This window comes from Thermochaetoides thermophila (assembly GCF_000221225.1).
Source record: "Thermochaetoides thermophila DSM 1495 unplaced genomic scaffold scf7180000011816, whole genome shotgun sequence".
In the NCBI taxonomy this organism is placed as follows: Eukaryota; Fungi; Ascomycota; class Sordariomycetes; order Sordariales; family Chaetomiaceae; genus Thermochaetoides; species Thermochaetoides thermophila.
Genome location: NW_006383032.1, coordinates 5,427,262 through 5,446,417, shown reverse-complemented (window position 1 = coordinate 5,446,417; position 19,156 = coordinate 5,427,262). Strand labels below are relative to the sequence as shown.

The following is a 19,156-nucleotide window of genomic DNA, read 5'->3' as shown; positions in this document are numbered from 1 at the left end:
TTTTAGCGACGTTGGACTGAACCCACTGATAGGGCTGAGGCTAGTCCAACTCGGTGTTTAGTTCCCGGCTTGGCATTACAACGGGCTCCACCATCACTGTCTGTATCGTAAAATTTTTAGTCCAAACCTGTTACCAAGTTGATCTATATCTATAAGCAGCCTCCAACAGTCGTAATCATAGTTGTTCGATATCTCAATTCACACGTATTGATTCCAGACCAGCGCATCGGTTCACGCAACATGCATCTCGTTTGCCGATATGTAAAGGTCGACCCCGCTTCCCGGGCCGTTCCGTTGTGGCATCTGGGGAAGATCTTGATGCCTAACCGATCCGGCGCCAACGAACAGCGAGGATGCAAGTGGACGCCACACCACGCCGTGACTCACAAACATACGTTCGCGATCAGCAGGTTCCACAACGTCCGCCTGAAATAGCACTTGTACCAGAGCCATGTTTCTAGAGTCCCAGACACTGGACGCAACATCCATGCATGTCCGAGATACGCAACCACGCACAAGGATGTCCAGAACATGCTTTTCATGTCGGTACATACTTGAGTGCATTCTGCTCAGCTGCAAGCTCGAGGACATGACATCCCAAGCTTGATCTGCAGATGCTGTTCTCTCAAATTTTATACCTAGACCCACAACATATTATCCGAAGCCCGCAACAACTCGATGGTGGCCTGTTGGGAAAACCAAGACGGCTGATTCGGTTTGAAAACTCGAGTCAGCACTAATCAAGGCCCAGATAATCTGTTGTTTTCTCTAACTATAATACACATTGAACAAAATGGGAACAGAACTTCGTGAACAGACGTGGACTCTCTCGGGAAAAAAAAAGACTGCGGAATCACTGCCAAATAGCAAATACATTGAATTCCAGCTGGACCGGTTGATTAGCTCCGCATTATTCGAGAATGAGACTTTGCGACCATGCCAGCCGTCCGCAAAATAACTATGTCTTCTGTTTACTTATGCCGGAAATAAAGGACAACGACGAGCCAATCTTGAGGGTACTGCTTACTCGTAGCTCCCCGAATCCGCGCTACATCCTTCGCTGCTCTCGACACGCTTGACATTCTCTAGCCACTCCTCTACAAGCTCACGGTAATCGGCCGGGCTGTATGGTTGCAAGATCTCAGAAAACCATCCCTTCTTTCGGCGTACTTTGAGACCAAGGTCATCAACCAAGAGATCAACATATGGCAACGCGTCGAAGACAAAGTCAGGGAACCGGTCTCCATGGCCTGCCGGATAGCGCCAGCGGCCGAAACGCGAGTGAAGTAAAGTCTCGCGTCGGATATCCTCTGTTGACTTTCCGTTTACGTCTAGATGTGCGTCCTCCTTGTTTGTGCGCAGAGTTGGCAGAACATCTGCAGGCAGCTGGTTGTTAAAGTATGCATTAATCCAGAGCGCTTGAACATGGGCAATTATGGAGGTAGTGAAGTTGAGCAGAACCCCAGCGAAAGCTATGTCCCGTGTTTGAAGGAGCTGAGCAGACGGTGGTACCATGAAGCGATACAATGTCCACGGAGTTAGGGGCGTATCTGAGGTTATCTCGTCCGAGCTTGAGAGGCCCTCAGTATCCAAAAGGGGTTTGAACTTCTTATTCTGCACTGGTTGGTCTTGAAGCCGAGGAAACCGTGTAAATATCTCTGAGTCCGCCTTGGCGATCTCCTCTGAGGTAAACAAGTCCGCCTTGTCTAGGGCATGAGGGAGGCCTAGCTCCCTGTCGATTCCCTCAGGGAGGAACTTCACTGGCGGCATATACTTCCAGCCCGTAACACAGCACAGTGCATCTGCATCTAGGCGTGTTCCATCAGATAAGTGGACTGCCTTAGCAGAAAGCCCCGTAATGTCCGCAATGTGCACCCTCACGCTGCCATTTCGGACATACTCAAAGATGTCGGTTGGATAGTTCAGGATGGAAAAGGAAGAGGCCACAAACATGGGATTGCTCCATGGTTTCAGCTTCTTTGTTTCTGGATGGGCGTCGTACCGGTTTAGCGTCAGAACGTCATTGCCAATGACCTTCCAGAAAGCGTCCGTGATTGCGCGGCCAACGGCAGTTTCGTGGTAAAACTTGCGAATACCCTTAAATCCATCAACTCCTCCCCATATGCAGGGGCTGAGCCATGTCAACAGACGTGTATCTGCACCACAGAGTCAATACATCTACTAAAAATTAAAGCATAGTGATGTCAACGTTTCATGGTCATACTTACGCACAAGTTTTTCTAACCATACCCTTAGCGGCGTGACATATGGTGGGGATATCCAAATAGGACCATGGCCACTCTCTTCAACGCATGTAGTCGTTAGACAGTTGTACTTGAAGAGGGATCTATTCGCGCCAATCTTACCTCTGATAACCCAATCTACTTTGACTCCTTGTGAGGCATATGCATACACAACGTCGAAAGCTGACTTTGTTCCACCGAACACGACCACAGACTTGGAGCTTTGGATCGTGTCCGAATGCTTCGGAAAGTCCTTGCTATGGAACAAGGGTGCCCCAAACTTCTCTTCGCCTCTAATGCGCGGTAGAAATGGTTCTGATGTAAGTCCGGTTGCGATGACAAGCTTTCGTGAAAATACTCTGCTTTCAGTGCAACCGTTCTGGATGCTTAGAATCCAGCCTCCCTCATCTCCGGTTTGATGTTCTGCAGAGAGAACTTGTGTTTTACGCCGAATTTTGTTAATGATTCCATATTTTTCGGCGTATCTAGTGAGATATTCATTCATAGCTTCTCCAGATATGTGCTCACCAGGCTGAATGCCAAATGTCTCGGGCTCCATCGGGAAGTCGGGGTATTCAAAGGTTCCCAGCATGTTGTTTGTCTTGAGCCCTGGATACAAACGGTCCTTAGACCACACTCCACCAACCGTTGACCCGGAATCAAAGACAACTAAACTTTTGGTGGGATTTAACTGGTGCAGTGTCTTGGCCGCAGCGACGCCAAAGAATCCTATCCCCATTGGACAAGGCAGTCATTAGCGCCAAATTCAAGCATGGAATCCGGAGCATCAGTTTACCGTACCTGCTCCAACGACCGCAAAGTCAAACGTTTCCATCTTTAAAAGCGCTGAAAGGGACGTTGAGTGTGTCGAGACATCAGCTGTTAAGGACTGACATGCGTCAGTAAACTGTAGGTGATGAGTGCTGAAACATCAGTGGCAGATATAGGTGTTGGAAAGTGTAGGTGGCCAGAACGCCTTCGGTCCCGACTGCAGGGAAGAGGGATTGCAGGTGCGACGGATAACGTGGTGGCTTGCAAGAGGTATCAATGGAACAATTGGGAGGATTGGGCCATCTGCAAGCAAAAGAGTCTTGAGCTATCGAGAACATACTCTTGGTCTACTCATTTCATGCCAAGATTAATTCGGCGCTACTTCGATAACGCCACCTTGGTCACCAATTGGGCTACCGGTGGAAGAAACTCAGTTAAGTACTAGTTGCAACGCAATTCTGACTGTCTGGGGATCCGATAGTAGCATAGATGCCAATTACAAACGAGGCCAAGCTCCCAGTTCACACCTGATCACCAATCCTACTGTTTCTTGAGGATATATCACGGCATCGTTCTACGATGCAAAATTGCATCCTGGCTTATCAGAGTGCGATACTGGCAGGAATACCATGCGGGGCGCTAATTAAGGCAGTTCATTAATCATCAAGCTTTAATCCAACATTGGCTTTAATCTGTGCGTGTCAAAACTCTTGAGCAGACCCACAGTATCTGTACAGAGGCTATGACATCTAAGCTATGTTGTCTTCGTGCAAAATGCTTCGAATAAATTTTAGAGATTGTAACTTCATTAAGTACTGCAACTCTGATGTTGCTAATTCTCCCTGGTTGTGTACTGAAGGTGTGTTAGTTATACTGACTTGCACGGTTGCCACGAAGTAGCTGTGGGTCGTGTCTATGGATAGGCTTTTTTTCACCGTTGAGATAGCTTGTTTTTTTGCGGTTACCCCAGGACTTAGGTGGCAGAACGGGTATGAAAATTTTAGACTAGGTGAATCTCTGGCTTTCATAAACTACAAAGTCATCAGGTACTTCAAGAGACAACCGGAAGCAGTATGTGTTTCGTGCTGTATATCCGATGCTACATACCGTATGGTGTCTTGATAGCCATGCGGCCCCATCTTCCATGCTTTGCGCACCCATGAAGTGTGTCTTAAAAGATCAACCACCAAGCCAAGCAGCATTGCTCGCTATGTTCAGAGGTCCTCGGCCATTAGGATCTTTTGTGCTGGTTTTGTCAATTGACTATAGAGCACCATAGATGCTCTGAGGTTGAATTCTGTCAATTATCCCATGCCGGTTATAGTAAAAGCACACCTCTGTTCCCAGTTGGAACATCGACATCCGGTGCATTATGTCATTATTTGCATTTGTTCTTTTAATAATCAATACAGTGCTAGGGCAAGGACTTGCTTAGATGCCAATGCCATCAATGGAAAGCATATATAACGCCTGGGTACTGCATCCACAAAGACAGTAATAGTCTTAAGCACAATATTTCGATTTGGTGAGGGCCGTTTGCTCTCCAAAGTCTTGCAGATACCTGTAATACGCATCGTGGAGACTGGACACGGACCGCAAGCACCTTGCATCTACTTTGCAAGTAAAATGTCAAGTAAAATGTCATGATGACGGCATGAACCTGAAGATATGTGGCAAGTCAAGGACAGGACTGTTGCATTGGCATCAAAGCAACCAACAGAATATCAATGGATCTACCTGACCTGAAGGAACAATAATATTGTCAGTACTACTTTGTGTTCCTGCATACTGTCTCCATACGAGGGTGGCATAGGTAGCCTGATGACACAAAAAGGCTTTGAGGGGCTACTAACCTTAAGACAACAACCAATTGCTAACATGGCCGCTAGATTCGCGCACTGGCCTGGCCGTATGCAAGCAGATTCGCAGGGTTAAGAACAATGACTCTAATCTCCCGATCAGTCTCGGAGGTACAAGTTTAAGCAGGAAGACTGAGAATTACGGGGGTGAACATTGAGTACAGATCCTTTTTTTGCTAAGGCCTGGAGAGGTTGCTCCAGCTTCTGATGTCTAACTCCCAGCATGTAAAGTTGTTCACAATTTCGTGCCGGAGTAACCTAGGTATAGCATTTGTCACATCTTACCAAGCTTTAACCATACGGATTGAGGAGCTGTAGTTTTGGAAGACTTGGGAATAATAGGAACTCACGCAGGACGTCTTTTGTTGTTGAACTAGTGCCCTGCTCCGTCTTCCATCCGTGCCTTACTTTTAGGTACCCACGAGTGTTTTTCGACTGAACGTGCAATCACCGGTGCAGATGTATAGAGATACTTGGTTGACAATACGTTGCTGCTCGCTGTAAAGGCATCGGAATCAGTCATGTTCCATTGAAGAAATAGCACTGACCGACAACACATCCAATCCTTACTTTCTTGTCCGCAAATTACGTCACTACTCCGCCAATAAATGCTGTTGTACTTAGAAGCAGAAGCCACTATAAGAACACAACTACCAGTCAACAGCACTAGTCAATGGCTGGGCTGCCTTTGCCATATTAGATCTATTATTGTCGCACACATTTAGGGACACCGAGCTCAGAGATGCATCCGCATGTACATACTTGACAGCAGGATATGTGCAGCTGCGGACCCAGTCAAAAGGTTGCGCAAATGCCTATTGCCTCTCGCCACCTACCCTTGACGTAAACCGCAGCCAGATCCTCACATTTTCGCTTCTGCAATTCTCCTCTCTGACTTGCCGTCCAAGAAGATGATCGTAATGGACCCCGATTCAGGCCATCGATAGTCTTAGTTATTGTGTTGTTCCACCACTAGACTCCTGCTCTCCGCTAGCTGCCGCCGTCCCCCTCCAGGACCCTGGCATCGGTCCGATCTGATCGCTCAAGACAAATCGCCGTCGGTTGCCCTCGGTTTTGCTGCAACTAGCCGGTATTGGAGGCGAAAACGGATCCATGGTTCAATTTGACGCGTTCACGAAGGAGGCTTTCTCCTTGCTTGGTGTAGGACTGTTTTTGGTCGGCCTCCGACTGTACGTGCGGTTCTCGCTGGGAGGACTGAAAAGATTCCGTGCGGATGACTATCTGATGATAGCGGCAGCGGTAGGCACTTCATGATGTTTTCCAGATGATTGGTATTCGCTTATGCCATCCTCATGTTCGGGTTGCCTACATCATTGGAACATATCTTGCATTTTCGGTAGGGGCGTTTTGGAAGGGTCTGGCCAACAATGGCATGACCCCTGAGCAGAGGAAAAATCTGGATCCGTCCAGTGAAGAATACCGACTTCGGTATGGCAAATATGGGATCAGCGTACCCGCCCGTGTGTCCACACAAGGCAGCTAACGAGCATCCAGAGTGAACGGATCCAAAACACAGGTAGCTGGCTGGTGCACATATGCATTTCTCATGTGGGCCATTAAGGCTTCTATGTGCTTCTTTTACCTGCAGCTTACAGTAGGGCTCCATCACAATTCATCTTCATGCGGCATGTTGCTTACAGTTGTCTCCGAAACTAGGACGGTGTCGGCTTTCGCAAAAGGATCTTGGGTGGATTTCTTCTACTCTTTATCACTTGGCTGACAGTTGTACTTTCGGTATTGTTGGCCTGTCGTCCACTAAGTAAAAATTGGCAAATTTACCCTGACCCGGGAAGTAAGAGCGACTATATGCTTCCCTATACGACGATCAGTCGCTAATATATTATAGATTTCTGCCAACCTGCAGTTTCGAGGGTAAACATTTATGTCACTCTTGTTTTAAATGTTTCAACAGACCTCTATCTACTGAGCATCCCAATACCAATGTTTTGGGGATCGACAATGAAACCACTCAAGAAGTTTGGTTTGATGCTGCTCTTCTCTGGTGGCCTGTTTGTCACAGCAGCTGCAATCCTGCGGTGCGTTCTCATAGTTACAGTTAGTATATTTCTCAAATCGCCGCTGCTGACAAATAAGTACCAGAGATGCTGATTCGCCGTCAATAGGATCTGGCCCACGGCGCTGAGAAAGCAGGATCTTGGGCAGTTCGTGAAACCTTTGTTGCCATTGTCACCTCCAATCTGCCCATGGTTACTCCCCTGATCAGGCGGATATTTCATCCCATCATTGGAACTCTCAAATCATTATCTTACACAGGAAATCGGCCATCGAAGGCTTCAAAGAGTTCGGAGCACCAATGGGTGCTCATGCTGGAAAACAATCGTCGTGGAATGGGGCCTCGAAGTGTTCATCCAATTCCAGATTTCAGTGCAAATGACAGCAACGAAGTTATGCTTTCCAGTCTTGACCTACAAGATAGCCAAGAGCAAGCGACAAGGAGCATATCTCAGGAGGGCAACAAGGAACCTTGTCGGACAGCAAGCCTAAGTGATATGAGTAAGGTTATTGTTAAGAAACTGTCTGTGGAGGTGACAAAAAAGCGGAAAAGTGAGGTCGATGGTTACACCGATCCACAAGACATCGGAGACTATTATTTAATCCATCAAAGGAAGCGAGAGGAAGACCGTATCACATCACAGACCAATGATAGAGACGACAGGACAGGCAGTAACTTAGGGATAGGCATAGCTCTGTGATTTCACTGGGATCATGATATAGCTTCAGCAAGAAGTATTATTCATGCTGTTCTTTTTTGCGCATTCAATATTTACTCTCTTTAGTTCTCTCAAGCTCCATCCACAGTGCCAATTAAGACATGTTTTTGAGGGATGGCTGCAATCCTTCGTTCGCCTCATCAAGCCCATTGATGCATTTTCATAATGCAGTTCCACGATAACCAGGGGTTCAAGCTTCGCCATCGGATCCTGATACGTATCGCCATTAAAGTCAGTTTTATGCGACATCTTGGGTTAGCCGAACATCTTGGTTCCGAGACATCATGACATGACAAGTCGAACTGATCACACAGTAATGTAGCAATCAACAAGGAGGGAATCCTGATCTAGCTTTAACCCACCCAATGCCGGCGGGGTAAGTGGTGCACGGACCATATCAAACAAGCCTAAGTGCCAAGACCTTGAGGACCCCGCTAAAACTTTCTTAACGGCATGTCACAACTATCACGAGATGCATCCTTTGTTCTTCCAGTCCTATATCCTTCGTTTTCACTGGCTTCATACAATGGCTCGTGGTGAGTGACTATATGTTGAACCCTTTGTTTCCATATAATGTTATGCCGTTTCACACGCCATACTGATCAGGGCCGTGCGATTATAGTCGTTCGTGATACCCGTCCTATCGTTATCTCTGGTCCGTCAGGAGTCGGCAAGGGGACCCTCTATGGCCTGCTCTTTCAGGTGTGAAGCCGATACCATTTCGTTCCGCAGTCCCGGAGGATACAAATACTTACCATTGGTATATTCAGCGCCACCCCGACACCTTCACTCTTTCCGTTTCCCACACCACAAGGCCACCGCGTCCCGGGGAGCAAGATGGCGTTCACTATCACTTTGTGACCAGGGAGGCCTTCTTGGAACTCAAAGCTAAAGACGGCTTTGTTGAGAGGTGCCGAGTGATCCCTTCCAACCTTTGCCTTTTTAGGTTCATCATGCTGATGAGATGTCCGGCAGTGCCCAGTTTGGAGATAACCTCTACGGAACTTCGAAGGCTACCATCGAGGAACAAATGGCCAAGGGCAAGACTGTGATCCTGGATATTGAGATTGAGGGTGTTAAGCAGATCAAGGCTTCCGGCTTCCCTGCTCGGTTCGTTTTCATTGCTCCTCCTTCTGAAGAGGAGCTGGAACGCCGCCTGCGCGGTCGCGGAACCGAAAAGGAAGAGGCCATCCAAAAACGCCTGCGCCAAGCTAAAGTTGAGCTTGAGTACTCTAAGGTCCCTGGTATGCACGACAAGATTATCGTCAATGATGTGAGTCCCTTTCCCCCAAGCGGCAGGCTACTGCGGATTGTACTCACAACTGCCGGATGCAGGATTTGGAAAAGGCGTATAAGGAACTTGAGGATTTCGTTTTTGCAGAGCCACTGACGAACCTTTAATGGACTTCCGAACCCTTTTCGCCATATCTTCCACTTGAATATTTCCAAACCGATTATTGGTTATCGACTACCCGGTCAAAGATTGACTAGATTGCAACTGATCCCCTTTCCAGATGGACCTCCTTTCCGAGCCATCACATTTCACTGCAGCATTCCTCTCTTCTGGTAAAAATCGTGATGATCCTGGAGCAAACGTATATTTCAGCCCGTAATCTTTTGCGTAGTGGATACACAAACTTACCTAAACTTCAAACACCGTGTCCTTATATTTTTCTCCGGTGAGCACGGAGCCTTTGGTCTCACCATTCGATGGATGAGACCAGGGAAAACCTCAGGCTCGTAGCTTGCTGACAAGTGATGATCATGAGAGAACCCCTCTAGACGAATGTGAAAACCACATGAGGCCAGGACGAACAAAATTCTGCACGTTAAAGTCAAAGAAACCAATGCTGAAACCGCATTTCTGGACAGTGCGAGTGTGGGGTCGGGCTACTAGGTAGGTTGGCTCCGTCGACTTGGCACCCGTGATAATCATCATCCTACCTGAAGTACATATAAGAGCTGAGGTGTGCGGTTCGCGAATGCGCGTAATCAAGGCATGGAACTGTTCTGGCTTATATTGGACATTGCGGGCACTTTTACTAGGAAGTTCAGATCTAAACGGCAGCTAAGGTTGAGTGTTGCTACAACATTCTGGATTTGGGTAGCAGCCAGTTAGGTTTGAGCATTTGTTGCCATGTCAGCAAATGTGAGTGAGGTGTTGTGTTTTCTCACAATCCGTAGATTGTCCTTTCTCACGTAACTTACCAATGGTGTCTCTGAACACATCTGACAGCGAAGTTGGAATCTTATCGGGATCACGCATCGTAGAATGCATCAAATAGCGTAGTGGCATGTTTCTCATATGCTTATGCTTGGAACAAAGCCTATGTGGTTCTTCTGATGCACCGGCGATATCAACCAACGGGACTACGCACCGAGCAAAGATCTAGCTTTGAGAGTGCCGACTTTTGGGCCACGATCAATGCACAATACACGCATAAAACAATATCCTAATTTGCTTCTACCTAGCTTGACTAAGCAATGATGTTGAAAATGATTCCTCCCATATGTTCAACTAAAACAGCAAGAGGGGTAGTATCTCACATTTCTCATAGGAAATATAACTCCCCATGGATGCTTTTAGCAAAAGAGCTGTTTATCACATGTCTTGGCCCTCTTGACAAAACTATGACATTTGTCTCAAGTACAAGATAGAGTAGGCTCAGGATTTGACCGGCGCAAATCCAGAAGCAGAATCACGTGCATACGTGCATACGGACATCTCATACTTGCGATGGTGTCAATATGAGAAACTCTTGATGGAAGCTGAAATGTTCAAGTGCAAATGGCATATTATGAACCATGAAATTGTATTCGACATTGTTTACGTCCCGGCTGTTTCCCCTAAACTTAGCCAACCGGCACCCTCCTATACATTGCAACTGTTTCTGTACGTGGGAGAAACATCAGCATGGTCTCGTTTCTTCCCAAGTATTTCCGTTCGAAAATTAATGGAACAAGGGCTAGAAACGACGATGATCCCGTCGGTCAAGATTCTCGGTCGCAAAGGCGATCACGCTTCTTTTCTCTCTTGACTGGTAAGAAAAGAAGGGAGAGAACAGAGGACTTTCAAAACGCACGGCTCCGCAAAAATTACCAACACGCCAGGGCGTCAATTGCAGACCAAAGCGATCTTCCAGACTTGCCCTCAATACCGATCTACCAAACTTTCGAGGCGAATTCCCAGAGACAAAGCAAGTCAACGGCCTTCAGTACGGAAAAAGTCCCAGAGATGTGGCACAGTTCTAGCCCACGGCACGACATGGTGGAATTCGCTACCTCCTCTCATTCCCGCCGGATCAGCCAGGTCGGTAGACAACAAGGTGTTATCCGAGGCAAAGTGCCTATGAGTTGTGGGCATGATCCAGCTATCGAACTTGGCAGGATGTATAGCTCCATGCTGCCCGATTTTGATACCATGGAAGGAGAAGTAGCAGGGTCAACACAGGCCCAAAACTGCAAGAGGGACTCGGTCCTGTCAAGCACTCAAAACCCGGCAGACAACGGAGCTCCTTGGTCTCCCTCTTCTAGGAGAGATCATTCGCATGCATTCGACGCGGACAGTTACCACTACAATACGCCCACTCGCAGTGCACCTCTCCGCACGCGTTCGAAGTCATTGAACGAAACGGTTAGAAAACCGCTGACCATGACTTCTGGAAACATTAATCACAAGAGTCACGTGCGAATCCATCCTGTAGAGTGGGAATCGATCGCAGCAGGCACCAATTCTGGTTCAAACGATGATTCTTCCTCTTACGATCACTCAGAGTCTGGTGACCCCGAGGCTGATTTACAAGTGAGAAGCAGCGGGCATCTAGAGAAGGAAAAGACACAAGGAGTTTGGTCCTCGTCGATAGTTTCAGCTGTCAGGGCAAGCAATGGCACCGGAGAGAAGCGACATTCGTCTGCATTGCAAGCATGCGCAAACATTACTGCAGATAGGGTGACCGAGGCCCTTGTCCGGTGTGCCAAAGCGGTGGAAAAGGAGCAAGCCGAGTTTCGCGCTTCACTATCCCGAAACGGTGCAGACCCAGTAACGAGCATTAGGGGTGAGATGAGCGCGGTTGGTTCCGAGACATCAAAGGCACAGATCCTGCTGATAATGGAGTCGTACCTGGCAGTCCTGGACGGATACCATCGGGGAGAAGGCAGGCATGAAGGAGACGATAACGAGGTGATCCATCTATTGGAGCATTGGATTGGCGTTCTGTATAATGTATACGAGAGGATGTTTGGTGAGGGTCCAACTGAACTGCTTGAGACGAACGATCAGTGGTAAAGTTAACAAGCAGGTGATGGAATGATGTCATAGTTGCACGTCCAAGGAACAACATAACAGGCGAAATGTTGATGGAAATCGCTTGGCTCCGATCTAGGTTGGTTCCAACTTCGTGGAGGAACTTTCTCTTGTGGGCAGCATGTTAGGGTAAGATCTGTTAACTGCTTGCCTCATCACCCTACAAGCCCAGGCAAGTGAACGCGATGTCCCTGCAGCGCTTGAGATAATCGTCTACGGTCTCCCTCGTATGCCAAGCGTCGTTGTAGGCAGCACTCAGGCACAGTTCGCCATCAAAGGTGGACAGAAACAGACCCCAGCCGGTACCAAGCTCCTCGCCAGTAACCCAAGGGTTGCTGACCCTGAAAGCCCCCATCTTAGGCGTTAAGATCGTATCAGAACGGCCCATACTGGAAATTGATACTGATGGATGGGCGTTCGGCAGAGGAACAGGGAACGAATGGGACGAGGGGACGGGTAATGGCGGTGTCGATAATGCCCACAACTTTGGAACGAGGGCATAGTGATCGCTGTCATTCCGAACGCCCTCATAGAAAGCCTTGATTGTTTTGAGAACGGAATAAAACTCTTGCTTGCGATCCTGATCGCTCGGCTCATCACCTGCTTTGCGCAGATCCAGGTCGACCACCAGACTATTTCCCGAAACAGAGTGATAGAGGGCCACTGGATGACGTGTAGAGTTGAAAGGCTCCGCGCATCGAGATCGTTCGTTACGTAGGATGTAACTGATGTACCGGACACGTTTGGTGACTTCCGGTCTAGGCTGGAGATCGCGCAAGGCAACTGCTGCGGCCGCGTGGAAGACATGCGTCGGGGTGACGCCGTTAACCTTGCAAGCAGCAAGAAAAGAGGAAGTTTGGTCCCGACTGAGAGTGAGAGCTGAACGCTGATGGCGACCGGGAACAAGGGCGCCATGTTGGAAAGGAACAGTGAGTATCTCAACAGTCGCGTCTGACTTCACAGCAGCCCTCTGTGCTATGATGCGCTCGATCCTTCGCTCTTGGGCTTCAGTCAAGACTGATGGTACGAAAGCAGCAATGCGGTAGGATGGGCTGAGATTTGCGTTTTCAGAACCGTCCAGAAGGGGGATTGGATAGCTGTCACCTTTGGAATATGCTTCTGAGGAGCGCGCGATAAAGTTGCTGAACAGCATCAGCGTCCCAATGCCATCGATAATATCGTGTGGTGAACGGAGAACGATATCACGGCGAATAATGAAATTCCCTGCCTCACCTCGAGCAGAAGGCTGTCGAAGGACGAAACAGGTCGGGTCTTTGGGAGCCGGAGGATCGGAGTTTGCAAACTCAGCGCCACTTTGCCCATTGGACAACACAATAAACGTCCTTCTGAGCCAGTCTTCCAAGTCCGAAGCTGCAAGGATTTTCCGATAAGATTTGATCCATTCATGTGTTTTGCTGTGCAATGAAACGCGAGATGCGATGGTAGGATGGTCGTATCGCATGCAAATCCAGGCTTTGGAGAGGGCGGCATCAAGTCGCTTTTCAGACTCGTCGACGGACATGTGACTGGGGACATCAACTTCGATGGAGACATGGCCGGTGATAGCAAAGAACATGCGACCGCTTCCCTCATACAAGGCAGCCATGGTAGCGTAAAACTCCTCGACCTCATCGATGCCGCGCTGCCAGAGGCCAGGAGAGGTCTGGTGCCACTTGAGCTTCTCATGAACTACCATGTTGCTTATGCTCGTCGTTCGTCCGCTATCTCAGATAGTGGTCCTCGGCTTAATGGTGATCGCAAACGATCTCCCAGAAATATCCGAGCAGCTACATATTTGCTTGCCTTTAAGTCGTCTACCTTCATCTCGGATCTCCAAGTTCACGTAGACCGTGGATAGGACCGGATTGTCGGGCTCGTTCTCCGCAAGATTTTTGTTTCAGCCCCACTGACTTGCTAATAGTCGGAAGATGAGGGTAGGTTAGATCAAACTCAAGCTCGAGAATAGTTGATTCCTTTCGCTCCGATGATTCTATGTCGGGACGCGCGGTCCAGGTCACTCCTTTTGAATCTTAATCCATCAATAAGCAGTGTCGCCGTGTGGCTGCCTGTCTCTAACCACTTACCCCACTTACCCCATCAGTTGCGCTCCCACCAGAACCCGGGAGTTCGGGCCGCCACGCTGCCTTTCGGAAAAGCGTCGCTAAAACCGCAGCCAGCCATCAGCTGACTAATACGTGCGCCACAATGTGGAACAGCCACTCTACTTGTGCTCGCCCTTCCCAGTCCATCCCCAGTACTCTCCGGAAGCAAGATGTGACTTGTAGCGCGCTCTCCCAGCATATTAACTAGCATCTGCCAGTGGGGATTTTGGTATACTGCAGCAAGTTTGCCTGTACGACTTTTCAAATAATACTAGTTTGGCTTTGCACCACAGTTGAGAGTTTCGAAGTGGTTGTCTCATTCCCTGTAGCCCCAAGCTCCAGGCTCCAGGTAGTCAATCATCAACGCGGCTTGTCATCTGAAGCCTCAATCGACACAGCGCAGTAACCTTCACCTTTGGAGAAGGAGACGTGAGTGATGGAGATGCGTGTTATTGAAACAGAACCTGCCAACACACCGGCGTGTTTGCCATACTTCAGCGAACCTGCCGAGCCGACTCATGAGGTGCGAAAGTCTCAGGGGCATGGACACCGCCACCATCAGATATACTCTCCTATTGACCGGGAGCCCCAAACCCATGGTGCCGATCATGTTCTCACGCTCAAGTTGGTGAGCGCCGGCTTCTCGTTCTTCGTCGCTGGTGTCAATGACGGCAGTGTGGGCGCTCTGATTCCGTACTTCATGCGTGAGTATGGAATCAGCACCACCGTTGTCTCTACCGTGTATGTGATCCCCCATCATCTTTAACCCTCAACGCTCCCTGGAGGAGTGGCCACCTTGCCATTAAAGCCCACGATGTGCAGGATTTGAGTGTATTTATCATAGTCTTCTGACTCTCGACTGGCTGATAGTTTCATTTCTAACTTCCTCGGCTGGCTCTCCGCTGCCATCTCCAACACCCATCTGAGTCAGTGTCTCGACTTGGGCGCCATGCTCGCCCTTGGCGCTGCATGCCAGGCTGCTGGCCATGCCTTACGACCCTGGGGCCCGCCTTTCGCATTGCTAGTCTTCAGCTTTTGGCTTATCACTCTCGGCCAGGCCTACCAGGACGCCCATGCAAACACTTTTGTGGTCCGAGTTGGAAGCGCCGCCCACCACTGGTTGGGCTTCATTCATGCTATGTACATGGCAGGCTGTCTTGTAGCACCATTTGTTGCCACTGCTGTTGCCTCATCCGTTGGTGTTGGTGATCGATGGCATCTGTTCTATGTGTGCCCTCTAGGGCTGGGGTTAGCCAACCTGGTCCTTGTATTGGTGGCATTTCGTGATTCGGTCAGACTTATCTGCACACCCAAAGCGTCTTCGCAAGACGCCCTCCCTCCAGATCAGGGAAACACAGCAGCAACCCCATCCCGCCATGCTGCCGCCGCTAATTTGATCAAAATAACCCTGTGTACACCAGCCATGTGGCTGTTGAGCCTGTTTTTTTTCTTTTTCCTTGGTGCTGCCATCACGGCAGGAGGGTGGCTCGTGGAGTACCTCGTAGTAGTCCGAGGAGGCGAACTGGCACAGATGGGTTACGTTCCGGCCGGGTTCAACGGAGGCTGTCTGCTAGGACGGCTTTTGCTCCCAGAACCCACAAAACGGTTCGGTGAACGTCGCATGATCTTCTTGTATGCCGTCTTATGCGTTGCGCTTCAACTTCTATTCTGGTTGTATGTCCTATCCCTTGTCCAGCTCGAGCTGACCTCTTCCATCCGGACCAGCATACTGACTGCTCATATCAGAGTCCCTAATATCATAGCTGCTTCGATCGCTGTTAGCTTCCTCGGCTTCTTTTCTGGCCCTTTCTTTGCAACGGTAAGCATTATCCCACGGATTTTACGCTGGCAAGTCCTTTTGTACTCATAAAAGTGGGTTTCAGGGAGTCTCGGTTGGTTCGAAGCTCTTTTCACCAGAAATACATTCAACTGCCTTGGCGTTCGTCTTTGTCCTTGGCCAGCTTGGAGGTTCATTGTTTCCCATTGTTACGGGAATCCTCGCTACTCGGCTAGGTGTTGCAGTGTTGCAGCCAATTTTAGTTGCTCTCCTCGTGGCCACCGCTATTTCCTGGCTACTTATCCCCAAGCCAAAGTCGACCGAGAATACAGCATTGCATCAAGATTAACCACAATTTCCCTTGCTCTTGAATTCTCCATGCTACGTACAGAGCAATCCCAGGATTCTTGTCTAAGCCGCCAAGCCTTCATGGTTCTACATCGACCAGGGGCCAGTTGATACCTGCATCTGCCGCTCCAATACCGCCAAGACCCTCACAGCTGAAGAAACCAACCGGATTGTTTTCAACTGCTCGCATAAACTGGAGGTCAACACATTGCTCTATTTCAATTGTTAGCTAATCATCACTTTGATGCTACCGGGCCATCAGATGTGATAGTCCGAGGACATACTGGAATCAGATGCTTTAAGAGCAATGCGACCGTCTTCCATTACAACCCAAGTTTGCGACGGAGAGTTTTTAACACACTCGATGACATAAATATCTGCCATGTCTTTCCAGTTGCCTGCTATCTAGTCAGCGCTTGTTTTCCTTCCAGTCTTTTACAAAGGCACAGGATCACTTGCCTTGAGGACCTCCGTCAAGGCACAAGCTCGTGTCAACTAGTTGAATTTTTGTTTCACCATCCTGGAGGTACCACTGCTGTTCTACAGTGTTGTTTCGCGTCTTACTGCCAAGGTGTTAGCGATTTGTCGAGTAAAGCATGACTACCCGCTCAACGTACATGATCGTTGTGCTGCCCGCAACACGGTCCTTTGGAACTACAACGAATTTTGGATCTATCTTGGACGTAATGTAGACCTTACGGTATCCATCAGAGACATCTTGACCGGCCGCTATTACGGCAAGTCCAAAGAAAGAGACCAAACACTTGAACATTTCGGCAGGGCCTAACACGCTCACGACGCAAAATGGTTCACGGTGACCATTGAAATGTTTATGTTTGTTTTCATGCTAGTTTGTGTCTTTTAAATGTTGTTCCAGCGCAAGGCTTCGTTCATAGGCAATATCGTTTTTGGAAGAGCTAGCAGGTTCCAAATCGGCGCTTCCAGTTAACAACGTAAGTTCAGACCAGTCTTCAATGGTATACATGCTATTAGTTTGTACAGTTATGGTTGGCTCATCAAAATCAGCCTGGATTCTCTGGCTAATGAGCGCGCGAATGGAGTAATCGATATGATAGGCTAGTCAGGAGCCTGATTGCTTGGATAAATTCCCATCCTCGGGCGTTGACCGGTTGGTGTGTACCTCTATCTGCTTATATGCACTCATACACTCCGGATCAACTCTAAAGAGTCTTTTCTACACAAATCAAGCTAAACTACCCTGGAAGTTTTATCAACAACATTCATTAATAATAACCTACATTATCCCGACTGGACATGCGAATCGTTCGGCTGAAGACCTTCCGCAGCCAGTAAAATTGCTTTTTCAACACACCATATGTTCAGAAGTACCGTCAGGATACTTTTTTCCCCAATGCTCCCTGAAACACACAGGGTGGTCAATGCTTTCATATGCCATGAACGTTAAGAGGTCAACAGGTAATGATGATGTCACGAGGACCCATTAGGCACAAGGCTGTTTCGTAATAAATTTGGCATTTGAAGATCAAACATCGTGTAGGAATTGCCTACTATACAAACGCCTCTAAATACATATGTGCATTATCGCTGCGACAGCTTCCACAGGGCCATTTAGTAGTCCCACAGCTGAAAACCAGCACGATGTCTGACGCCTTCCCAGAAGGAGGTGATCTTTCGACCATGGCAAAGGAGGGTACCAAAGGTCGGTGCATCTGAATATCACCCGCCTTGACAACATAGGTACTCACCCAACTGATTGCTTTTTCCTTAGTCCCTTCGAAACCATCCATGCCAGAGGCGACGCCATCAGCACAGAGCAAGACCACTAAATCAAAGGCCGCTAGTGGTGGCATCAGTAGCTCGCCTGAGGAGCTACAGGATGAAGACATTGTGACGGCCGTGGGTGGAGAGATTCCAGAAGATTTAGGTCAAAAGTACAGCAGAAGTGGGGGAAAAGAGAGGCGACACCATCACACTCCACATGGAGGAAGGAATTTGCCGTCTCACTAAACTTATGGTTCCAGTGATCCCGGATCTATGTGAATACAGGATCATTATTAGTACAAGATCATTATTTGTTTTGCGTGCATGGAGGCTTCTCAGTGACCCATGGGCTGTGAAGAATTGAAGACTCTGTCTGTATTGAGATGAGACTGCGCAGGTTTTGCAAGTGACAAGCCATAGTTAAAAGGAAAACGACGAGTCGGATAGGAAACAGATCTGGGTTCCCGTTTTGATGCAAGCCGGCATTTAAGCACGCACTTAGCGTTTGCCATTACAACAGATTTCACAACCAGATCATTAGGAACTCAAAAGTCGTTGATGAATTCATCGGGTTAGGCAGCTCACAGTGCCATTTTCCACTACTGCACGGACTGCAAGGCTCTGAGGCTTGTCCGACGATCCTGATCCTAAATAGGCAGGTGGGGAGCCAAGGCTCCGGTCTCATTGGGCCCGACACTGCGGTTCAACGTCGTGTCGACCAGGGGCCGCACGTCATCAACAGCCGAGGCCATGGAACTGGCGTTGCAGATACCAATAGCCCTCTCGCTATCACCGCATCTGGTGTAAACATTCCCAGCGCCAGCAGCTCTATGGAGATAAACCAGCAGCGGGATTATGAAGTCTCATGTGAATGAGCCATACATAAAGTGCCTAGACATGAGTGGTACCCGGTGACATATCCTCTTCGCACTGCCAAGGTCGTTTGCTCCATGTACTTATTAGGACTAAGGGGGTTCCTTCTTCTCAACCTAGTGTCTCTCAATCGCATCAACTTCAGCCCCACATCTTGATGTCCCCAGTATTGTTCCATCATATAGATACCTGCATTAATATCTTTCTATACAGCATGTATAAATTTTGAGGTCGACCGAGTTTCTCATGCTGACAGTCAAAACCGGCAACCATATCATAGTCACTTTCCTGTACCGTACCTATTCTCCATTCTTCCAGATCATCAGATTGATAACTTCGATATCAGAAGTTGCCGTCTGGGTAGCAATGTAGTTGCGTCGACCA

The 19,156-nt window shown here is 48.5% G+C and overlaps 5 protein-coding genes across 5 annotated transcripts; 3 read left to right on the top strand and 2 right to left on the bottom strand.

The window, feature by feature from the left end:
* Positions 1 to 1,023: 1,023 nt before the first annotated feature.
* CTHT_0035700 (uncharacterized protein) lies at positions 1,024 to 2,835 on the bottom strand (the record flags this gene model as incomplete). Its single annotated transcript, XM_006693937.1, has 4 exons — positions 1,024 to 2,156; positions 2,229 to 2,303; positions 2,367 to 2,558; positions 2,772 to 2,835. The coding sequence occupies 4 exons, from the start codon at positions 2,833 to 2,835 to the stop codon at positions 1,024 to 1,026; spliced, it is 1,464 nt and encodes a 487-aa protein (XP_006694000.1).
* A 5,317-nt stretch (positions 2,836 to 8,152) lies between these two features.
* CTHT_0035690 (guanylate kinase-like protein) lies at positions 8,153 to 9,027 on the top strand (the record flags this gene model as incomplete). The annotated part of the gene is made up of 5 exons (XM_006693936.1): positions 8,153 to 8,162; positions 8,249 to 8,328; positions 8,397 to 8,536; positions 8,602 to 8,899; positions 8,962 to 9,027. 5 exons carry the CDS (start codon positions 8,153 to 8,155, stop codon positions 9,025 to 9,027), a joined length of 594 nt encoding a protein of 197 aa, XP_006693999.1.
* A 3,062-nt stretch (positions 9,028 to 12,089) lies between these two features.
* Positions 12,090 to 13,625, bottom strand: CTHT_0035680 (uncharacterized protein; the record flags this gene model as incomplete). The annotated part of the gene is made up of 1 exon (XM_006693935.1): positions 12,090 to 13,625. The coding sequence occupies one exon, from the start codon at positions 13,623 to 13,625 to the stop codon at positions 12,090 to 12,092; it is 1,536 nt and encodes a 511-aa protein (XP_006693998.1).
* An 848-nt stretch (positions 13,626 to 14,473) lies between these two features.
* CTHT_0035670 (uncharacterized protein) lies at positions 14,474 to 16,223 on the top strand (the record flags this gene model as incomplete). Its single annotated transcript, XM_006693934.1, has 4 exons — positions 14,474 to 14,772; positions 14,902 to 15,705; positions 15,778 to 15,850; positions 16,200 to 16,223. The coding sequence occupies 4 exons, from the start codon at positions 14,474 to 14,476 to the stop codon at positions 16,221 to 16,223; spliced, it is 1,200 nt and encodes a 399-aa protein (XP_006693997.1).
* A 1,553-nt stretch (positions 16,224 to 17,776) lies between these two features.
* Positions 17,777 to 18,706, top strand: CTHT_0035660 (uncharacterized protein; the record flags this gene model as incomplete). Its single annotated transcript, XM_006693933.1, has 3 exons — positions 17,777 to 17,837; positions 17,907 to 18,062; positions 18,555 to 18,706. The coding sequence occupies 3 exons, from the start codon at positions 17,777 to 17,779 to the stop codon at positions 18,704 to 18,706; spliced, it is 369 nt and encodes a 122-aa protein (XP_006693996.1).
* Positions 18,707 to 19,156: the final 450 nt, after the last annotated feature.